The 24835-nt window shown below is 38.7% G+C and overlaps 1 protein-coding gene across 1 annotated transcript in view; it reads right to left on the reverse strand.

Moving 5' to 3' along the window:
- The window catches only part of LOC140739538 (uncharacterized), a 51408-nt gene that overhangs the window by 20606 nt on the left and 5967 nt on the right, over window positions 1-24835 (reverse strand). Inside the window, exons 3-10 of the mRNA XM_073067938.1 lie at window positions 24065-24173; window positions 21260-21359; window positions 20717-20777; window positions 16971-17078; window positions 10175-10300; window positions 9984-10020; window positions 8387-8451; window positions 6887-6969 (exon numbers count right to left, since the gene is read on the reverse strand). Coding sequence (XP_072924039.1) covers window positions 6887-6969; window positions 8387-8451; window positions 9984-10020; window positions 10175-10300; window positions 16971-17078; window positions 20717-20777; window positions 21260-21359; window positions 24065-24173 — 689 coding nt within the window. The remainder of the gene's footprint in view (window positions 1-6886; window positions 6970-8386; window positions 8452-9983; window positions 10021-10174; window positions 10301-16970; window positions 17079-20716; window positions 20778-21259; window positions 21360-24064; window positions 24174-24835) is intronic.

Consider the following 24835-nt stretch of genomic DNA (forward strand, 5'->3'; position numbering starts at 1 on the left):
TCTGATCAATCCAATAATAATCTTCAAAAAGCCAAAGGAAGGTATTCAGCCCTTTATTAGCAACTAGCAAAGCATACAATCTTGAAGCAATGAAAATTATAACCTAAGACTACCAATGTTAAACATACTTAAGTGATTTCAAATGTAATTCAGTAGTCTACAAGATATGACACCCAACTGTTTCCAGCTCTGAACCAACCAGAATAAAGCATGAATACATAACTAACCCTTTGCTTCTACCACGCTGTGGTGGACTCACTTTGATGAACTTCAGTTCTGAATGTTATTTTCTTAATTTTATTGTTTGCATGATTTGTTTTTATTTCTGCACATTGGGTGTTTCACGTTTTTTTAAAAAATGGGTTCTATTGGGTTTCCTTATTTTGTAGCTGCAAGGATACATACTTTGATAATAAATATTCTTGAACTTTGAAGAATTTGCCTGAGCATTCTCAGTTCAGTAATGAGCTTAGTAATGTACAAAGAGATCGTTTAGCTTGTGGAATCTTACAAGAAAGCGTTAAAAAATTCTCTTAACTGAAGCACAACCTCTATTTAAAAGGGCAATTGAAATTGCCATATCAATGGAAACAGCAGACAGAGTTGCACTTTAGTTGTGGTCAGTAATGAAAGTGAACACGAACAAAATTGCAGCGTCCAAACAGAAAGTGGTCTGCCTGATCAAAGGCACTAAACTGAAGCCTGCAAATATCCAGTTAAGGACTTATACTGGAGAAAAGATAGTTCCTGTGGGAATGACGGTCATAACAGTAAAATAACCAAGGCAAATTGGGGCTGTACATGGGAAAATATAAGGAGGGGTAGCATTATGGGGTGTGAATGACTGAGACAACTATTTGATTAGAGATCCACCCACCAGTTGCATGCCACATGCCCTGCAAATGTCAACTGAAAGCAAATTAAGGTATGGATGAGGCCATGACTGTTTCCATGGTGTACAGCATGAACTGTTAACTAACACAGAACAAACAGGTGTTGCTGCTAATTTCTGTGCCTCTGATAGGAAAGCATATTGGACCAAGGAAGGGCCATGCTACTTACAGGAGTCATGGAAGTGACAAAAGCTGTTGTTTGACTACAACAGATTTTGTCGACAACATATCTGAGAAAGATAGATAGATAGATAGATACTTTATTCATCCCCATGGGGAAATTCAACTTTTTTTCCAATGTCCCATACACTTGTTGTAGCAAAACTAATTTCATACAATACTTAACTCAGTAAAAAAAATATGATATGCATCTAAATCACCATCTCAAAAAGCATTAATAATAGCTTTAAAAAGTTCTTAAGTCCTGGCGGTAGAATTGTAAAGCCTAATGGCATTGGGGAGTATTGACCTCTTCATCCTGTCTGAGGAGCATTGCATCGATAGTAACCTGTCGCTGAAACTGCTTCTCTGTCTCTGGATGGTGCTATGTAGAGGATGTTCAGAGTTATCCATAATTGACCGTAGCCTACTCAGCGCCCTTCGCTCAGCTACCGATGTTAAACTCTCCAGTACTTTGCCCACGACAGAGCCCGCCTTCCTTACCAGCTTATTAAGACGTGAGGCGTCCCTCTTCTTAATGCTTCCTCCCCAACACGCCACCACAAAGAAGAGGGCGCTCTCCACAACTGACCTATAGAACATCTTCAGCATCTCACTACAGACATTGAATGACGCCAACCTTCTTAGGAAGTACATTCGACTCTGTGCCTTCCTGCACAAGGCATCTGTGTTGGCAGTCCAGTCTAGCTTCTCGTCTAACTGTACTCCCAGATACTTGTAGGTCTTAACCTGCTCCACACATTCTCCATTAATGATCACTGGCTCCATATGAGGCCTAGATCTCCTAAAGTCCACCACCATCTCCTTGGTCTTGGTGATATTGAGACGCAGGTAGTTTGAGTTGCACCATATCACAAAGTCCTGTATCAGTTTCCTATACTCCTCCTCCTGTCCATTCCTGACACACCCCACTATGGCCGTGTCATCAGCGAACTTCTGCACATGGCAGGACTCTGAGTTATATTGGAAGTCTGATGTGTACAGGGTGAACAGGACCGGAGAGAGTACGGTTCCCTGCGGCGCCCCTGTGCTGCTGACCACCGTGTCAGACATACAGTCTCCCAACCGCACATACTGAGGTCTATCTGTCAAGTAGTCCACTATCCAATCCAATCCAAAGCTTCTAATATGTTAATCAAGCAGTTACTTGCAAAATATAGTGTGGTTTTAAGCTGGAAGAGAATACAAGGAGCTTCAGGGAAGTTGCAAGCATTTGGATTTTTGAGTATAACAAACAAGAATCTAAGCACAAACACAAGGAAATCTGCAGATGCTGGAAATTCAAGTAACACACACAAGATGCTGGTGGAACACAGCAGGCCAGGCAGCATCTATAGGAAGAAGTACAGTCGACGTTTCGGGCCTAGATCCTTCGTCAGGACTCAAAACAACCATGGACACCTTCAAAGCAATTGTGCAGCCTCCAACTGTGACTCCAGCCTTGAACTCCAGGCCGGGTCTTCTCATGCTGCTATTGTGACTCCTGTCTCCCTTTCCCCCTCTCCCTCAGGTCCCATCGCCAGCTCCTGGGCCCTCAAAGGCTCCATCTTCCTCTCACCCCAACCCTCCCCTCTCCAGTGACACTACCAGCCTCCCTCCCCCCTCTGATCCCAAGCTCTCATCCGTGCCAGGTCTTTATCATCCCCTCCAACCTTCAACTCTGAGGCAGAGTGCTCTATCCTCAGTAAAGGCCTTACCTTTATCCCCCTTCGCCCACACCACAGCGAGTTCCACTTGCCTACTTCTTCAGCAAGGACTCTATCCCCACCGATGACCCCTTCTCCTGTCTTCACCCCTCCCCCTCTTCATGGACACCCCGCTCTGGTCTCTTACCTGATCTGGATCTCTTTATTGCTAATTGCCGACAGAACATCAACCATTTCGACTTCACCACACCTTGTTCCAATTCCAACCTCACTCCTTCTGAACACTCTACTCTCCACTCCCTGCACAAGAATCTAAGCTGTGTGCATTAAGGTTATTGCATGAAATTGAAGAGGGGAAATGAGATCCAATTTCGAGAAATTAGCAAATTCAGAGATGTTCACAAGAAACAAGAAAAAGGTGAGAAAGAGAAAGATAAGAAGGATTGAAGCAGATGCAGATAGAGAAAAGCTGAGAAAAGGAGAAGAAAGGTGTCCAGAGCTGTCAGAACCACTTCCTTTAGCCTCACAGTCAACTCCTACAACCACCATGGATAAGGCCCCAGTACCCAAGATTGTTTCATAGTCACAAGTCTCACCTGTCAAGCAGAGTAATCTTGCTTGTCAGTAAAGACATTACCCAACAAGAGTAAGAAAGTCTCCACAGCAATTAAATCTTTAGACCTGAATGGGGCAACTTACAATGCTCTGGATGTCTATTTGGTAAATGGATTATATAGCATACTATGTATATAGCTGAGAAGCATTCTATATTGGTTGGGAGTTTACAGCTAAGCAGGGAGAAGTGTTGTGTATTTAACATTTCAGTAGTATTGGAGTAATATTGTAAATATATTGTTTGACTAAGCATTGTTAGTTTAAATAATTCATTCTGGGTTATATGTAAAAATAAGGGAATTGCATACATCACGACACCACCACGTGATATGCACATACTTCGTTTTAAAGTAAAAGCAAAGCACACATTTATCTCATGGCTCTCGTTTTCCTTTCAATTAGTTTTTTTTGTGTTTTGGAGTTACAAAACGTAACAGAGTAGATGTCAAATGCAGTCTTTAAAAAAAAATGCACAGAATGGTGAGTGTCTGGAACACATTCCTATGGATGGAGATTTATTAATAACTATCTTATAATGATGGGCTTGATAGAGGACTTGCATTTCTGGAATCATTCTTGAAAACCTTCCCTGCACCATCTCCAAAGCCTCTACACTTTTTGTAATATGACAAAAAAAACTTGTGTTGCCGCAATTATTTAAGTAATTAATTTGGTCACCAAGGGTCACTTCAAATTACAGTCGGCCCTCTTTATCCGCTGGTTCCGCATGCATGGATTCAACCAACTGCGGATCGGGAAAACCTGGAAGTTCTCTCTCCAGCACTTGTTGTTTGAGCATGTACAGACTTTTTTCCTTGTCATTATTCCCTAAACAATACAGTATAACAACTATTTACATCGCATTTACATTGTATTAGGTATTATAAGTAAATTGGAATAGGTACATCCGGTATTATTTAGCGTCAGTCAGTCAAACGTTTGTCTTAGTATATACAAAACCCATTTCCAGAAAAGTTGGGATATTTTCCAAAATGCAATAAAAACAAAAATCTGTGATGTTAATTCATGTGAACCTTTATTTAACTGACAAAAGTACAAAGAAAAGACTTTCAATAGTTTTACTGACCAACTTAATTGTATTTTGTAAATATACACAAATTTAGAATTTGATGGCTGCAACACACCCAACAAAAGTTGGGACAGAGGCATGTTTACCATTGTGTTACATCACCTTTCCTTTTAATAACACTTTTTAATCATTTTGGAACTGAGGATACTAATTGTAGTAGATTTGTAATTGGAAATTTTGTCCATTCTTGCTTGATATAAGACTTCAGCTGCTCAACAGTCCGTGGTCTCCGTTGTGATTCTCCTCTTCATGATGCGCCATACATTTTCAATAAGAGATAGATCTGGACTGGCAGCAGGCCAGTCAAGCACACGCACTCTGTGTCTACAAAGTCACGCTGTTGTAGCCCGTGCAGAATGTGGTCTGGCATTGTCCTGCTGAAATAAGCATGGACGTTCTGGGAAGAGACGTCACCTTGATGGCAACATATGTCTCTCTAAAATCCTAATATACACCTCAGAGTCAATGGTACCTTCACATACATGCAACTCACCCATGCCGTGGGCACTGATGCACCCCCATACCAACACAGATGCTGGCTTTTGCACCTTTTGCTGATAACAATCAGGATGGTCGTTTTCACCTTTGGCACGGAGAACTCGACGCCCGTTTTTTTTCGAAAACTAGCTGAAATGTGGACTCATCTGACCACAGCACACGGTTCCAGTCTTTCGGTCCATCTGAGATGAGCTTGGGCCCAGAGAACTCGCCGGCGTTTCTGCATAGAGTTGATGTATGGCTTCCTCCTTGCGTAATACAGTTTCAAGTTGCATTTCTGGATACAGCGACGGACTGTGTTAAGTGACAATGGTTTTCCGAAGTACTCCCGAGCCCAGGTGGCTATAATTGTCACAGTAGCATGACGGTTTCTTAGGCAGTGCTGCCTGAGGGCTCGAAGATCATGTGTATTCAACAGTGGTTTCCAACCTTGCCCTTTACACACTGAGATGTCTCTGAATTCTCTGAATCTTTTCACAATATTACGTACTGTAGATGTTGAAAGACCTAAATTCTCTGCAATTTTGCATTGGGAAATGTTCCTTTTGAACTGACTAACAATTCTCTCACGAATTTTGGCACAAAGGGGTGAGCCACGACCCATCCTTGCTTGCAAAGACTGAGCCTTTGATGGACGCTACTTTTATACCCAGTCATGATAACTCACCTGCTACCAATTAGCCTGCTTAATGTGGAGTCTTCCAAACCGGTGTTACTTGAATATTCTGTGCACTTTTCAATCTTATTTTAACTCTGTCCCAACTTTTGTTGAGTGTGTTGCAGCCATCAAATTCTAAATTTGTGTACATTTACAAAATACAATTAAGTTGGTCAGTAAAACTATTGAAAGTCTTTTCTTTGTACTTTTGTCAGTTAAATAAAGGTTCACGTGAATTAACATACCACAGATTTTTGTTTTTATTGAATTTTGGAAAATATCCCAACTTTTCTGGAAATGGGGTTTGTAGTATATATTTTACCTTTCTATGCATATAAAACACTTAAGAAATGTAAGTATTTCAATAATTAAACCACTGCATTGCTTAGTAATAATTATAGCTTTCAATGGGGCAGAGCCTTTCACATGCTCCATTTTTCTCACTTTATCCTTTAAAATTGTTCCGATCGCTGACCGACTGTAGCCTAATGTCTTTCCAATGACCGATGGCGTTTCACCTCTTTCCAACTGCTTTATTATTTCCACTTTATTTTCAATGGTAATCATTTTCCGTCAACAGAACAGAAACACTGCGGGCAGTGGGTCCTGAGCTCCGCCAGGTCCTAAAGTCCACTGCACTGAGATAGGTTAAATAAGGTCTGGAGCTCCATCAGGTCCTAAAGTCCACCGCACTGAGACAGGTTGAATAAGGAACTTGAGCATCCGCGTTTTTTGGTATCCGTGGGGTGGGGGGGGGGGGGGGGGGTGTCCCGGAACCAATCCTCCGCTGATAAGGAGGGCCGCCTGTACTCCAGTAAAGAATACATTCCCAGATAGGTATCAATTTTCTTTTATTTAGTTAACCAAAAGTAAATGTTTTCACAATTTATGTTTCATTAAAATATGAATAAGATGACAAAAATGAATTGATCAATTAAAAATTTCAGGACTCAAGAGTTAAGCTAAGTTGCTATCTTTACTTCTTTTGCTCTGTTCTCTAGAAAAATATTACTTGACACAGTTTTCTTGGTCTATGGATCAGAAACTAGACATATACAGGAATTGGGATCTTATTTGTAAGATATGATTCAACAAATATTATTACACCAGACTACTGCCCCACTAGTCTGTTGGATAGAGCTTCCAACTTAAAAAGCTGAACCCCAAATGTTTGAGAGAACAAAAGATACTCAAAAATTTTGACTCACTCTTCGCAATATATTTAATGTATATATTTTCCATTATACAGTTACTATAAACAATTATAATCTACGATGATGTTACAAGATACAAAACACAAACTTACTATAGTTTTCTTCTTTGATGAAATGGAGATTGCATACATCGTTTTCTGCTCATTGTCTGGATGAAATTTAGAGATGTTTTTACCTTATTAAAAAAAATAAGATACCTGATGGTAACATAAAATTAATGTATCACAGCATTATAAGAATAAAATGAATTCTTAACATTATTTGACAATGCAAGGGTTCTACATTTAGAGAGTGAATTCCACTTTCATGCAGATTAAAGTGTGATGGAAAAAGGTAAATCTTGTTGTTGAATTGTGATGAGCAAAAAGTTAACCTTAAGTGCCTTAAGGTTGGGCAATGCTTTTTTGACCATCACAATTGGAATGAAAAATGTAGATGAAATTTATACTGCACGTTTATTCAGATCACATAAACAGAATTGAAGGAACCTATAACATCTGGAAGAGATTACAGAAATAAGAATGACCAAAGTCACAGAAAAATATGTAAGCAGGGATCAAAATTTTAAAAAGTAGAGGAACCAGAAGGCAGTAAGGTGATGGTTTCAAATACTGAAAGGCCTGGATAAAGTAGATAAGCAAAGTATGTTTCATTACTAGGAGAGTCTATGATTTGCCAGCCTCTAAATAAAGGCATGTAACTTTACAACTGAGACAAGGAGGAATTTCTTCAGCCATATTTTTAGTAGTCCAAAGCTCATCTCAGGTCAGATAAGACACAAAGGTTCTTAATAATGTTAAAATGCCAGAGGGGCATTAGAGGTAACAACTAATGTACAAAGACAACGCCTTCAATTCTCCCCATTATCTTAAATTTCCAGGAAAAATATGAGCAGTTTTAACAGAAAACAAACTTTGTAGAGCTTCTTTTTTGTGGCATGTCCATATTTCAGGATAAACAAGAATGGAAATCCAGTTGGATCATGGTGGGAAGGACTGAAGGAGGATGGTGGAATTAATCTGTCAAAAAGGACAACCAGGGATCACAAAGATCATCTTTGTTACTTGGATTTTGGCACCATGGCACGGTCAAACACCTGAATGGAGGGATTCAGACAAGTAGTTCCAGGAAAAATGCAAAAATTTGGGAGATCACAACACAAGATTGTGGATCAAAAGACGTAAATTACCAGACCTAAACTTTCTGTTGATAATTCACTTCCTTTAAAATCATTTCCCATTTTGAACTCAGTTCCTCATTTCTGTTGTCAAAATTCTGATGCAATTTATAAAATATTCTTAATATTGTTGCTATTATTTGGTAAAATATTTTATTAAGTATATCAGGTTTTTGAATTTGACAAGGTAAAAATGGACTGCACGAAATTTGAAGGCATATTACAAGATTCTCTAGTGATAGAAGCCAAGCCAGGTCAACAAACAAGAGAAAGTACATGTGAACAGAATTTTGGAGAGGATGTTGAATACGTTTGGGAAATTTCAATGAGATGAATTTTATGGAGGACGAGGGCAAGAAGCTGGTCAAGTGGACGTTGATTGGAATAGGAAGATGATCATTGTGGTAACCAATACCTGCAGCTGTAACCGAATTAGGTTGAAAAGTTCCATACACCTCAGTTCCATCTGTCACATGGTTTCTAAAACAAAAAGCACATTTGAGCAATGTTAGTATAAAACATTGGAAGCAAGTGGTTACCCAACAGATCATTGTTAAAAGTAGAGCTTCTCCAGTGTTGCCATTGTGGGTGGAAAAATCATGGGATTTGCAGAGGTTTACCTCCTATTTTGTACAATTACCCCAATAAAAAAGGGAAAAGGCATTGGGTGTCTTAGCAGCCTAAAAGACAGAATAAGTTCTCAGGAGAGGCAAGAGGAGAGATTATGGGGAGCTCTGACAGAAATTTTTGAACTTTGTGAAACCTACATTCAAGTACTGTCAGGTATTCTAACAACAGAAAGTCTAACATCAATGGTAGGAAAGTTATAGTACATAGAATAGTACAGGTTTTTTGGCCCATGATATTGTGCTGGCATCTTAACTTACTTCAAGATCAATCTAACACCTCCTTCCTGCATCACACTCTATTCTTTTCTATCCAGGTGCCTACCTAAGAGTCCCCTAAATGTCACTAATGCATTTTCCTCTACGACCACCCCAGGTAATGCATTCCACAAACCTACCACTCTACGTAGAAAACTTACCATTGACATCCCTCTTACACTTTCCTCCAATCACCTTAAAATTATGCCCTCTCCTTTTAGCCATTTACACACTATGAAAAAGGCCTTGGCTCTACACTCTATCAATGCATCTTTATCATCTTATACACTTCCAAAAGAAGTTCCCTAGGAACTTAACCCCTTTGTTGATGAAGGGACAGTTGTAACTTTTCATCACTGATAAACAAAGTCCCTCATTGTTATAAGACTCTAGTTTCTCTACATTTCTGTAATTTCTATTTTCTACAGTAAAGAAAAATATTCAATACTAGAGTTCTTTCTTTACAAACCATTAACATTTCTTGAACCATCTATTCCACATCTATAAATAAAAAAATCCCTAATACAAGCCTTGTTAATTTAGTCTCATATTTGATCTTTTCTGTCTGACCAACTTTAGCCCATTTGTATTAGATTGTTAAAATACATCATCAATCTATTTTGCTAGCTCTGAAGGGATCACTTTTCTTCTGGAATTATTAATGTTCTCAATGGAAATGAAATTGTTTGAAAATTTCCTAATTTTTTTTTCACACTGCTTATTTAATGGAAAACACTTAAGCCATTGCTGCATTCAAATTTACAAAAACTGGCTTTAATTTTAAGATTGTAATGCCTGGTCTCTGAGTTTCAGCAACTGTAAAAAAAAAAAGTTCTATAATAGTGATCTCTTTTCCAAATATTTCAGGAATAATCCCAAATGCATTCTTTGAATTATTTCTTCAAATTGTTTTTGCCAATTTGATGTCTCCCATTTACCTTCCTCTATATTTACTGCATTACCTTTGTCATTTCTACTCACACTGATAATACTGCCACCTGTCTTTCAGAACAACATTAAACTTGTTAACTTTATTAAGAGGCATTATTAGAAATGGGAACTTTGCATTTGCTTGCAGTGACAGCATTAACATTATTTCATAATTGTTTTAACCAGCAAAAATCTTACTTGAAGTTTCTTTCTTTTGTAATATTTCCAGAATGTTCTGAAATCCAAAAGAAACTATTATTACAAGGTAAATTTCTGAAAGAATAACAATAATAAAAGCATTATATTATCTGCAGCTTTTACTCATCAAACTAGTACATGCGTACAAATAAACAGTTTTAACACAAAATGATCACAGAAGTACATATTACCTAAAATATCTGAGAGATTTGATGGCTGAGGTACTACATCAATGTTTGCTGCTTTACTACTGTCCAGAAGAGTAGAATTTTTGTAACAGAACCAGCCAATATCTTTCTGCTGCACACAAGTATGATCTGCAAGTTGAAATGATAGCATGTTATTATAATAGTATACAAAAGTACAGCACAGAAATGGGCCCTTCTACCTTTCCAGACTTTCCTCAAATTATTGAGATCTCGCTCATGTGCACCACTTGTGCTGGCAGCTCATTTCACACTAATAACCCTGAGTGAAGAAATTTCCCTTCATGTTCCCCTTAAACTTTTCACCTTTCACCTTTAGCACTTGACCTCCAGTTGTAATCCCACACAGCCTCTATGGAAAAAGCATGTTTGTACTTATGCTACCTTTACTACTCATAATTTTGTAAACTTCTATCAAATCTCCTTTCAATCTTCTACTTTCCAAGGAATAAAGCCATAACCTATTCAATCCTTACAAATAATTCAGGCCCTCCAGTCCCGGCAACATTCTTGTAAATTTTCTTTGCACACTTTCAATTTTACTTATATATTTCCTGTAGGTCGGTGACCAAACCAGCACACAACACTCCAAATTAGGCCTCACCAATACATTGTACAACTTTAACCTAACACACCATCCCCTCTACTCAATACTTTAATTTATGAAGGCCAATGTGCCAAAAGCTTTCTTTATGACCCTATCTACCTGTGATGCCACTTTCAATGAATTATGGGCCTGTACTCCCTGATTCCCTTATTCTACAGCACTCAACAGTGCTTCAGATTTCACCTGCCATTTTTCAGACCATATTTTCCAGCTGGTCAAGATCTCACTGCAAGGTCACATAGTCTTTCTTGCTGTCCACAACATTACCAATCTTGGCGTCATCTGCAAATTTGCTGATCCAGCTTGTACCATATAGCCTACTGTATGTCATAGAAGCACATCATATGGATCAAATCCTGAATGCTCAGTTGGAAAACTCAACAACATTTTGCCCTGACTCACCAGACATAAAAGCAAACACTCCTGTGACCACATCAACCTCGTCCACAGTGCTGTCATCACACCACAACGCCTGTCATCAGTGCTGAGAAGTCACCTGATGTACCTGTGGAGACTAATTCCCCAAATCAAACTTTGCAGGGCAGATGTTACCCTGAGAGGCAGAGAAGATCCCCCCCCCCCCGAGACTTCAGTTATAATTATTATTACGTTACTTTGTTATAATTTCATATCATTAAGTTATTAAACAGTTGGTAGGCATTTGTATATTATGGGTACACATACAGTATTTGTTTAGCGTGGTGCTCCAGAAAAAAAAAGTTGATACACTTTTAAAATAAAAGGGGAGGAGTGCACCATATAGCCTACTGTATAATATGGGACTATTTTATGTCGTATCGTAGTAACACGTTATTGAGCATACGCTATTAGGCACGTATTGATATGTACAGTCGGCCCTCCTTATCCGTGAGGGATTGGTTCTGGGTTCCCTTGCGGATACCAAAATTCGCAGATGCTCAAGTCCCTTATTCAACCTGTCTCAATGCGATGGATCTTAGGACCCAGCGGAACTCCAGACCTTATTTAACCTGTCTCAGTGCAGTGGACATTAGGACCCAGCGGCAGAGATCTGAATCCACAGTGTTCACGAAAATAATCACGATCGCGATTGAAAATAAAGTGGAAATAATAAAGCAATCGGAAAGAGGTGAAACACCATCAGTCACTGTAAAAGTGTTAGGCTACAGTCGGTCAACGATCGGAACAATTTTAATGAATAAAGTGAGAAAGGCTGTGCCACAATGAAAGCTACAATTATTACTAAGCAACGCAGTGGTTTAATTATTGGGTTTTGGGTTTTTGATCCTCACATCAACCCAGCACGGTGGAGAGCGCACTCGATAGCGGTCTGTCACTGGATCGAACTTGGGAAGAAGTTCCCAAGCCCGGCACCGAAACATACGTTCTTAAGTGTTTTATATGCATAGAAAGGTAAAATATATACTATATACTAAGACAAACATTTGACAAACTGACGCTAAATAATACCAGATGTACCTGTTCCGACTTACTAAGAGAACTTCCGACTTTTTTTGATCCCGATCCACGATAACCCACGCACATCCTCTCGTATACTTTAAATCATCTCTAGATTACTTACAATACCTAATATAATGTAAATGCTATGTAAAATAGTTGTTATACTGCATTGTTTAGGGAATAATGACAAGAAAAAAGTCTGTACATGCTCGAACAACAAGTGCTGGAAGAGCACTTGCGGGTTTTCGTGATTTGCAGTTGGTTGAATTCGCACATGCGGAATTCGCGGATAGGAGGGTCGACTGTATATATATGTGCTCAGTTCAGGTTCCGTAAGTAAAAATCCCATTAGCTTAGCTCCAGTTTCTAGAGTTTTTATTTATAGTTTTGTTGTGTAACTGGTCACATACACAACACAGTTAACCACATTATCATCCACATCGTTGATATAGATGACAAGCAACAGATGCAACACCAATCCCAGCAGCGCTCCACTAGTCACAGGACTCCAGTCAGAGAGGCAACCATCTACTACCACTCTCTGGCTTCTCCCACAAAGCCAATGCCTAATTCAATTTACTACTTCATCCTGAATGCCAAATGACGGAACCTTCCTGAGTAATTTCCTATGGGGGACCTTGTCAAATACCTTGCTAAAGTCCATGTAGACAACATGCACTCCCTTGCCTTATCAACTTTCCTGGTAACATCCTTGAAAAACTCTGAGATTGGTTAGATATGACCTAGCACACCCAAGGCCATACTGACAATCCCTAATCAGTCCATATTTATCCAAATACAGGTTTCTCCTGCAATCCAAAGGTAGAGTGTTCCTATGAAACCGTTTGTAAACCGAAATGTCATAAAGCGAAGAAACAATTACCATTAATTTATACGGGAAAATTTTTTGAGCATTCCCAGACCCAAAAAATAATCTACCAAATCATACCAAATAACACATAAAACCTAAAATAACACTAACATATAGTAAACCAGGAATGATATGATATACACCCTTTTCTAAAGTAAAAATATTGTAGGCACGGTGTAGTTTCACTTATCAGTATCGGGAAGACAGCGAGCCAAAATTGATTTGGAGAAAAATCAGCACGTACACACATGCGTATGCACGTACGCGCATATGCAAACAACTGCCTGCACAAGGCTTCACAGTCATTGTAGTCTTTCTTGGGGTAAACACACATATAAAGTGGGTGTCTTTTTCTCGTAAAAGCGAAAATCCTCTTTGGTTAGCGAAAACAGGTACTAATGTAGGTCTTTCGCAACAGTGAGTTGTTGCAAAGTGAACGTTAGAAAAATGGGGACACCCGTACTTATATATAGGGTTCTTTAGAATATCTTCCAATTACTTTCCCACTGCTGATGTCAGGTTCACTAGACTGTACTCTCCTGCTTTATTTTTAAAGCCTTTCTTAAACAGTGGAACAACATTAGCTATCCTCAAATCCTCCAGTACCTCACCTATTGTTAAAGATTATTTAAATATCTCTGCTAAGGCTCCTGCAATTTCTACACTTGCCTTCCACAGGGTCTGAGGGTACACCTTGATAAACCGTGGGGATTTATCCACCCTAATTTGCCTCATGACAGCAAACACCTTCTCCTCTATAATCTGTACAGGGAAATGAAGTCAATGCCACTTCCTCACTTCTATAGACATCTGTATTGTCTCCTAAGTAAATATAGATGCAAAAAATCCATTTGAGATTGCCCCATCTCTTTTGGTTCCACGTACAGATTACTACTCTGATTTTCCAGAGGACCAATTTTGTCCCTTGCAATCCTTTTGCTCTTAACATATCTGTAAAATCCCTTAGGATTCTCCTTAACCTTCTCTGCCAGAGCAATCTCATGCCTTTTAGCCCGCCTGATTTCTTTAAGTGTTTTCTTGTATTTTTACACTCCATAAATACTTCATTTGTTCCAACCTACTAAGTACTGTTTTTAAATCTTAACCAGTGTCTCAGTATCTCTTGAAAACCAAGGTTCCCTAAACTTGCTATCTTTCACTATCACATCTTTTGTCAGCCCAAACTGTCAACCATTTACTCTTTTCCATAGATGCTGTCTGGCCTGCTGAGTTCCTCCAGCACTTGTGTGTGTTGTCTTAAAGTGAGATCATTGGTTGTGGAATATAGTGGCTGGCCAAGTAAGTGTAGTTATCCCCTCTGTTCACAAGCCTTATGCTTATGGGGTAGTAACTGTTCTTGAACCCGGTAGTGCAAGTCCTGAGGCTCTTGTCCATTTAAACTGATGGCAATAGTGAGAAAAGAGAATGGCATGGGGAAGACTGTAAATGATTTAGTGGAGATACACTTATCTACAGCTGTTCTAATGAAGTCCATTACAACCATGGTGTATTCATTCAGATCTCTAGATGAGTGTTTGAATCTCTGGAGCCTTGCTTTTTAAGCTCTGCCTCTATGCAGGTAGGAGGGCAACCAAGCAATCTGATTACCAAAATGCATTGTGTGTAAGGAACAGTAGGCATTCGTTATCGGAGTGTAGCAGTGATCTAGTATGTTGAGACCTCTGGTACAGGTTGTATGCTGGGTTGGGCAGGGTTTTCTTCGAAGAAACCTAGTTGAAGTTTCCAGCTATATGAAATGTGTTGCGATGGGCTGTTTCTTGTCCACAGATGCCATCATGCAGTGTTGCGAGTGCTTGCTTATAGTCACCCACTGGTGGTATACAAGCTGCAGTCAGGATCACAGATGAGAACTCCTAAGGCAAATGGAATGGATGACATTTGACCGTTAGGTGTTCCAAGTAGGGGAGCATGAGTTTAACATAACCACCATGTCAAAGCACCAACAAAATCAGACTATAAAACGCATGCCTCCTCCCTTTGTCTTAGCTGAGCCCACAGTTCGGTCCATTCTATAAATCATAAATCTTTCTGGTTTGACTTCTGTGTTTGGCATATCTGCAGATAACCAAGTTTCAATAAAGCAAATAATTGAGATGTTTCTTATCTGCCTCCTATACTGCAGTTTTAATCTCAAGTCCTCAATTTTATTCTCCAGCGACTGCACATTTGCCAATAAGATGCTGGGTAGAGGAAGCTTCATCCCTCTGCGTTTCAGCGTGGTCTGGATTCACCTCTTCTGTCTTGCTTTCAGTCATGGCGATGAACCTTAAAAGGTGCTGTGCCTGACTAGTATGGGTTCATCAGTCGATCCTGAGAACTGAAGATCATTGATGTGATTTAAAAGTCCATTGTTAAGAAGAAATATATGTATGAAGTATACTTAAGAGGAATTTTGGAACACTTATCTGCAATGATCACCAGCAGCATCTTGCTCAATATTGTAGCTCTATGAAACACTGGTTAGACCACACTTGGAATATTGTGTTCAGTTCTGGTCGCTTCATTATAGGAAGGATGTGGAAGCTTTAGGGAGGATGCAGAGATTTACCAAGATGCTGCCTGGATTAGAGCATGTCAATGAGAATAGGTAGAGCAAACTAGGGCTTTTCTCATTGAAGTGAAGGCAGATGGGATGTGACTAGATGAGGCATATATGACAAGAGACATAAATCAAGTAGATAGTCAGAGGCTTTTTCCCAGGGCAGATATCACTAATATGAGGGGGCGTAATTTTAAGGTGATTACAGCCAAGTGATGTCAAAGGCAGGTTCTTTCCAGAGAGATTGGTGGGTGTGTGGAATGCCCTGCCAGGTATAGTGGTAGAGGCAGATACTTTGGGGCACTTAATAAACTCTTAGATAGGCACATGGATAACAGAAAAATGGAGGGAAGGATTAGAATATTAGAATAGGTTAAAACTTCAGCGCATCATCATGGGCAGAATGGCCTGCACTGTGCTGTAATTTTCTATGTTTATGAACATATGCTAAGTGAAGCAATATGAGCTGAAGGACCACTGAAATCTCAATTTTAACATAGGTAGGGCTCATATAAAACCTTTAGATAATGTTCACTGCTTAGTTTTAGCTTCAATTCTTAAAATACTTGAAATTTACAGCAGTTACATGCAACTGACTTGTGTTTATTTGATGTTTTTGACATCCAGTTTTTAAAAAAATGGATATTCATTTGAATACTTGGGGCAGTGAATGGATCGTAAAGCTAATATTATTCTTGGCTACAGCATATTTGGTCTAGATTTTAGGTATCTGCTCCATTTGGGGATTCAGGGCATGATTGAGAAAACTGCAAATCACAGACGTGCTAGAAGTTGGACCACCACTAATCAGCAAGTGAGTAAGCTTCCTGACTTTCTCAGTCAGTATTCACAGAAGGGAACCTACCTCAGCGACCTGTACCAGGGACTGAGGCAAATCTTGGATAAATTTATATTTTCTGAATTTATTTTCTTTAAAATCAGTTAAAAATGTATTTGCATAAAGACTTCAAATGAATGAATATATTCCAGTGACATAGCACTTGTTACAACCATCTAATGCATTTAGCAATACTGAACTTCCAGACATGCATGTTCCAAGAAAAATAATGAACCAAGCACACGTTCACAAATAAGATTATACTTCTAAAGATGCTAGATATTTCTTCATAGATAAATGTCACTACCTATAATTAAGTTACTTGTGAATGAAGATATCGTCCATTAATCTTGAAGAATCTTAAAGCAAACATTACCATTTCAAAAACAGTTGCCAAAAGCAAGTTATTCAAAAAAAAGATTGAAGGAGCTATTTCATTTATTGCTGAATTAATGCAGTATTTACCATCTGCCTCTCGGAATAATTCTATAGAAGAACAACTATCCGTGCTTGCAGGTGAAGATGAGTCCACAGGCAGCTCTGAATCTAATGAAGGCAAAAGGGAGGGGGAAGCTTCATATAGCAGGGAAAATTAAAAGAGATAAACATCAATGTTACTATTCCAACATCAATGGTGTTTTTTCTTTCAACTTGAGTAGAGTTGCAAGTTATTATCAATCAAACACCTTTAACAGCAAAACATCTTAGTGGCTTGATGAAAAGTCATTCACTAAAAACGTTAGTTACTTTTCTCTCCACACACTCTCACTGGCTTGCTGAATAATTCCAACATTTGTTGATTTTATTTTAGAAAGGAGAGTTCAAGCCATATATTGGGACCATTAAATAATGCCTTAGTCGAAATAGTAAGTTAAAAGGGGCACCTCAAAGGACAAAGAGAGAACATTTCCTGTGCTGATAATATCTGGGATGGAAAACATGCTTTAAATATCTTCAACATCTTCAACATGAGCCTGGAGCAGAGAAGAGTACCCAGACAGTGGAAAACATCCTGTATTGTCCCGGTACCGAAGAAACCACAACCAAAGGAGTTGAATGACTTCAGACCTGTTGCCTTGACGTCGCACGTTATGAAGACCATGGAGCGGCTGATAATACAGAATCTGAGGCCACAAACCAGGCACGCCCAGGATCCTCTTCAGTTTGCGTATAAGGAGAAGGTGGGAGTGGAGGATGCTATCACGTATTTGCTGCACAAATCACTCTCTCACCTAGAGGGGGTCAGTTGTGCTGTGAGGATTACATTCCTTGACTTCTCTAGTGCCTTTAACACCATCCAGCCCAAGATCTTAAGGCACAAACTAACGGAGATGGGAGTAGACTCTCACATGGTGGATTGGATAGTGGACTACTTGACAGATAGACCTCAGTATGTGCGGTTGGGAGACTGTAGGTCTGACACGGTGGTCAGCAGCACAGGAGCGCCGCAGGGAACCGTACTCTCTCCGGTCCTGTTCACCCTGTACACATCAGACTTCCAATATAACTCAGAGTCCTGCCACGTGCAGAAGTTCGCTGATGACACGGCCATAGTGGGGTGTGTCAGGAATGGACAGGAGGAGGAGTATAGGAAACTGATACAGGACTTTGTGATATGGTGCAACTCAAACTACCTGCGTCTCAATATCACCAAGACCAAGGAGATGGTGGTGGACTTTAGGAGATCTAGGCCTCATATGGAGCCAGTGATCATTAATGGAGAATGTGTGGAGCAGGTTAAGACCTACAAGTATCTGGGAGTACAGTTAGACGAGAAGCTAGACTGGACTGCCAACACAGATGCCTTGTGCAGGAAGGCACAGAGTCGACTGTACTTCCTAAGAAGGTTGGCGTCACTCAATGTCTGTAGTGAGATGCTGAAGATGTTCTATAGGTCAGTTGTGGAGAGCGCCCTCTTCTTTGTGGTGGCGTGTTGGGGAGGAAGCATTAAGAAGAGGGACGCCTCACGTCTTAATAAGCTGGTAAGGAAGGCGGGCTCTGTCGTGGGCAAAGTACTGGAGAGTTTAACATCGGTAGCTGAGCGAAGGGCGCTGAGTAGGCTACGGTCAATTACGGATAACTCTGAACATCCTCTACATAGCACCATCCAGAGACAGAGAAGCAGTTTCAGCGACAGGTTACTATCGATGCAATGCTCCTCAGACAGGATGAAGAGGTCAATACTCCCCAATGCCATTAGGCTTTACAATTCTACCGCCAGGACTTAAGAACTTTTTAAAAGCTATTATTAATGCTTTTTGAGATAGTGATTTAGATGCATATCATATTTTTTACTGAGTTAAGTATTGTATGTAATTAGTTTTGCTACAACAAGTGTATGGGACATTGGAAAAAAAGTTGAATTTCCCCATGGGGATGAATAAAGTATCTATCTATCTATCAAATATATACTGCTTGATAGTAAGTCAGTTTATTTGATTAATAGTTTAAAATGTCATTTAGAAATCATCTAGAGAATCTGAAAGATATATTGTTTTCAACAAATGAAATAACTTCATGGAACTATACAATCTTTCACTAGTGATTTAGATGCATATCATATTTTTACTGAGTAATTTTATGTAATTAGTTTTGCTAAAACAAGTGTATGGGACATTGGAAAAAATGTTGAATTTCCCCATGGGGATGAATAAAGTATCTATTTATCTATCTAGTTGTGCTGGCCAGATGCTCAGTAAATTAGCACTTTATTTACACTTTTGTATCCTGCTGACTTAAAGAACATAAAACACAGCTCAGCCACAGGTCCTATAGCCCACCATGTTGTGTTGAGCTAATAAATTAGTAATCAAGTATACACTAAACTAATCCCTTCTGCCAACACAACGTCCATATCCTTTCATTTCAACACATTCATGTGCCTCATGAACACCCCTGTCATGTTTGCCTCTACCATTACCCCAGGCAGCACATTCCAGGCACCCATCACTGTGTAAAATAACATGCCTGGACCAGCTCCTCTGAACTTACTCTATCTCACCTTAAATGCATGCCCTTTGTTGTTGGAAATTTCAACCCTGGGAAAAATATATTAGCTGTCTACCCTGTCTGTGCCTCTCACACTCTTATAAACATCTATCAGAGTCTTCCCTCTGCCTCAGCTATTTCAGAGAAAACAACTTAGTTTGCCCAATCTCTCCGTATAGCAAGTGCCCTCTAATCCAGGCATCCTGGTAAACCTCTCCTGCACCTTCCCTAAAGCCTCCACATCCTTCTTATAATGGGGTAGACAGAACTGAATACAATATTCCAGATGTAGCCTAACTAGAGGTTCATAAAGTTGCAGTACAACTTTCTGGCAGTTAAATTTAATTCCTTGACCAATAAAGACTTGCATAGCATGTGCCTTCGTATCCACTCTATCAACCTGTGTAGCCACTTTCAGGGAGCTTCAGGATCCCTTTACTCATCAACACTGTTAAGGGTCTTGCCATTAATAGTGCACTATCTCTTTACATTTGATCACTAATGTCCAACACTGACCAAGTTAAACTCCATCTGCCATCCCCCCCCCCACTCTATCCACAACAAAACCAATCTTCATATCATCTGCCAATTTACAAAGCTTATTGCGATTTAGCCATTTTGTTTGTAAATCAACACAAAAGGCCCTAAACAGACAAAACCAACAAGAGTCACAAAGGTACCTAAAACAATCTAACAACTTGCAAATTTTGTACTGAAGTTGGCCCATCTGTAATGTTTTAAAAAAAATATTAGATCACAGAATCTTAAAATTGGAGAAACCAGCAGGAAGGAACATAGATTTTAAAGCACAAATTAACTGTGCCAGCATTTTTAAAGCAAAACCAACTGAAACAGTAAGCCAATATTTTTTTGCCATTAATAAAGGCTCTCTCAATGTGCTATGGTGTGGTTTTTCAATTAGGATTTACCACTGTTCATATAAGTTGGTAGAAAACAAAAGTTCCAAAATTTCAAGTTTACAAATGCATATAAATTAGAAAAGGCAAAGACTTCTGAAGAAAAAAAAACAGGTACTTTGGCTTGAGTTTTCATTCAAAATTGATATAGCTATAATGGTTATTTGTAAAATATTGTGGGACTGAAGGTCACATTATTATAAGCGGCAAAAGTGCAATTCAGATGATTAAAGAAAAATATCACATTCCATAATTTCCATAGAACTTAAATTTTTAGTCAAATTTCTTCCAGAATAGCTTTCTTACCTGAACTAGTTTCATTGGATCCAGAACATGTTGAATATTTGGAATTAGTTTGGGTAAACTTCTAAAACAAAATTAGAATTGGACTACCGTTAAGTTTCTAGTTTCCATTTACAACTGTAATTCATGTACAATATTTTCTTCAATGATAACATTAGAAATTTCAGAGATCCATGTGAAATTAAACAGTATTATTTTAGGAAATGATTGTACTGCATGGAATAATGTTAAGATAATGTTAATTAAAATTGTAATAGTCTGCTTTCGCACCCAGGCTATTCTACCCAAATAGAATATTGATAGAAATTGAATTAGAATAGCAATTTAAAATGGGCTTTGCCAAAATTAACAATTCACAAGTGACAAAAAGTTGCATTCCTGATATCAAAGAATTACATTTAAATGCCCAGGGGGCGGGGGAGGGAGAACTTACAGCAACATTTCTGTTAAAATAAGCTGAAGAAACTAAGCCGAATGATAATTGGCTCCTTAAATTACCACTCAAACAAAAATTAAACAAATTTATGATTTAATGCAGTAAAATACCTTCCACTGTTGAAGACTTGGGCTTCTGTTCCAAAAAGGCTTAATTCCTCTTTTTTTATTTAAAGTTTTTTGTTGTGCTGTTGCTAATTGAGCTAAATGCCTTAAGAACAAAGAGACATGGTATATTTTTCTCCACATTTTGACAAAATATAGAAGTTTGCAATATACAAGTCCTATATATAATATTAGGGATCAGGGATAATTTGTTTCTCTAATGTAGAGGAGGCCACTAAGAGCCCACTTAGAAATTACCTATTGCACCTTTTCTTCGTTCACAGGAACATATGCCAAAGTACCTTAAAATGCCATTCCTCTCAACTAAATTTGTTAACATTTAAAACCTCTGGGCTAAAGAGAATGACCAAAGGAAAGAAAGCAGCTTCCATGACGTACAACAGGTGAAGAGAAAAGATTACAATCCTCGTTAGCCTTTAATAAATGAAGAAAGTACTTCCTGTCCCCACTTGCCAAGAAGCAGGTCTGAGCTCATCCTCTCAGTGCTAAGCCGCCACACTGCTCGTCCCAGTCTGCAATGCAGTATCAATCATGCACAACTTCTTTACACCAAGAAGCAGGAAGAATGGTGGATTTGCACCAGATTCCTAATAGAGCAACACATGGCAGCAAGTAGGATAAGAGATTACACCTGGTCCATGGCACATCTGTCAATGATGCATCTCTCAAGTTATAACACTAAAACGACCTCTTTCAACAGATTCTATTATCCTCTCATTCCTGGGAATGCACCCCCAGTGATATGTGGGACACCATCATAAATTAGAAATCTGCAAGTGAATTGCTGCATCAACCAGAAAGATTACAAAGATGATAATGAAACTGAGCAAGGTTAAAACACAGTGCTGCATCCCCTGAATGGGATAGAGCCACGAAAAGGAGTTTCAGAAGGAATAGAGGGAAAAAAGTTTCAGAATGCAGAAAACGAAGGAGGAAGATGTATCCGATAGTAGAATTAACTAAAGACTGGAGAAAGAATACAGCCAAGATAGCTAAATATAGGCAAATAGAGATTTGAAATATGTATCTACTGTCTGTAAAAAGGCAGGATGCTCAAGGTTAAGATCCTATGAGGGTAGAGGGTACGAAGGGAAGATCTCCAGATGAAATTAGGTCAGTGAACATCTGGGAAATAATAGACTCATGTCCAGTCATGTGATCATGGTGGTGAATGAAAGCTGACATGCAGCAGAGATCACCACAGCATAACATCACCACCCTTACTAGCTTGAAAAAGCTCAGCTTCTGGAGCCAGTAAGCATACAATTCCATTGTACCAGGATTTAAGAATGCATGTAAGATAATGAATTAACTATTTGGCTAATAAGTTGGTTCTGCCATTCAATTACCGTAGATTCCGGACTACAGAGCGCACCTGATTAAAAGCCGCTGGCTCTAATTTTAGAAATAAAATCAATTTTTTACTTGTACAGGCCGCACCGGATTTTCGGCCGCAGGTGTCCCACGTTGTAATATGAGATATTTACACAGAAAGATATTACACGTGAGGATTTTTTAACTTTTAATTAAATCCATATGGTAACATAAACAAATACATATTGCAAATGCTTTTTTTCGAACCGTGCCTGTAACGCGGCTACTTTTAAATACACGTTGCGTATACTTCTTTACTGAACAACATTCCAATATCTCCTAACGACTGGTAAAAAATATATACACTGCAGCCTACCAGGAAAAGTTATTGATCGCCTTTAACTTAAAAGCAGCGTTTTCGCTCCGCCGCTCGCCCCCCGCCTTCCCGTTTATCGCAAACTGGTATCCCACAAGACGCGGCGAAACCGGGTGTGACGTCATAGCATCCCGCGATGTAGTACAGAAAACAAATATAGTTAAAACACTTCTAACTTTAACTAACAAATGAATTACTAAGCGAAAATATTATAAACTAAATAACTGCCATAAAGGCAGCACAATGCTTTTCTTCGAGTGTTTTCCATGTTGATGAGGGTGAGTACAAATGACTGATTTACAATAATTTAATTGTGAAAGTGCGCTTGATTTATCGTACAATTTCATTGGACCTCTGTGAACTACTCATCAATTTTATTGGTCTACTGTTACGAGGCAAAATGTTTTCGGCGGCATGAAAAAAAATAATACATTAGCCGCTCCGTATTAAAGGCCGCAAAGTTCAAAGCTGTTCAAAATGTGGGAAAAAAGTAGCGGCTTAAAATCCGGAATCTACGGTAGATTTTGGCTGACTGATCTTGATCTCAACTTCTCTTTCCTGGCTGGTTCCCATAAACCTCAACTCTGAAAGACTTTTTTCCACTTCATCCTTAAAAATGGTAAATGATTCAGCCTTTAGAGCTCTCTGGGTAAAAACAAAAATAATCACCAGAAATTCTGTTATTTTGTAATAAATGAGGAATCTCTTAATCTGAAATTTTAATCAGTAACTTTAAATTGTCTCATGAGGGGAAGCTCTTAATAGCATCCCTCTCAAAGTGTTATGTTTCAATAAGGTCCTCGCTCATTTTTTGATTTTTCTGGACCTAATCTTTACTCATGTCAGCTCCCTTTGTCAGTAATTAATCTAATGAATTTTCTGTGAACTGCCTGCAATGAAAATAATGTGACCAAAACAGACCCACATGAACAGTCGTAGCAAGGCTTTCTTCCATACAATTATATTTCAGGCCTTCACAAAATAAACAACTCCTAAAACTTACTAAATTTGAGTAAATTTTTTTGAATTGCAACCATTTTAAAATACATTAAATTTCCTTCTGAAACTTGCCATCTCATAAAACTCACAAACACACTAACCTGTGACCACCAGGAACTGGTTTATCAGTTGCAGATAATTTGGAAACTTCTTCATAAATCATTGACAATTCCTCTAAATTTGAGCTTGGCTTTGGATCTGCATTCACCACTTTTAAAGTAAAAGTAAAATCTTGTACAATTAGATAGAAGCATATTGCTATCTGCTATCAATGTAATATTTTTATTAGAAAGAAAATGGATAGTGAGATAAAATCTAATTTTAGTAAGAGGTGTTGGTGGGAAGAATGCAAGGACAATGGCAGAGTGGCTGCCTGGTATACACGCTGCTAGAAATTTTACTTTCAGTGAAAACAGTGGAAAGAAAATTTGAGTAGGCTATGTAATGGCCAACCAATTTGATTACTCTTAATCTCACACCAGCAAAATGCTGGTTTATTTCTCCATTAATGTTTTATTATGTTGTGTGGTGTCATATTTTTAACAATTAAAGATGGTAAACTGTATAGTGCAAAACAGAAATGAAATCAAACAGATATTGCATTTGTCTCCAGGTCACCAAATGAATTTAAAGCAATGGCAATGAATAGCCCATTAACTTCCTGTCATTGGTCATGACATTCAAACATATTGGCTATGATAAATAAGACAGACTGGGAAAAGATCTTTAATCCAGATAACTGCAAAAAAGTACACGCTGCACTGGATCAATGGCTAAATTATATCATTGAGTATATTTTGTGTGAGTTAACCAATTTATTTTTGAAACAATGGTGGTATGAATGAGATAGAATTACCTCCAAACTAGTAGGC

Source organism: Hemitrygon akajei, chromosome 15 (assembly GCF_048418815.1).
Source record: "Hemitrygon akajei chromosome 15, sHemAka1.3, whole genome shotgun sequence".
In the NCBI taxonomy this organism is placed as follows: Eukaryota; Metazoa; Chordata; class Chondrichthyes; order Myliobatiformes; family Dasyatidae; genus Hemitrygon; species Hemitrygon akajei.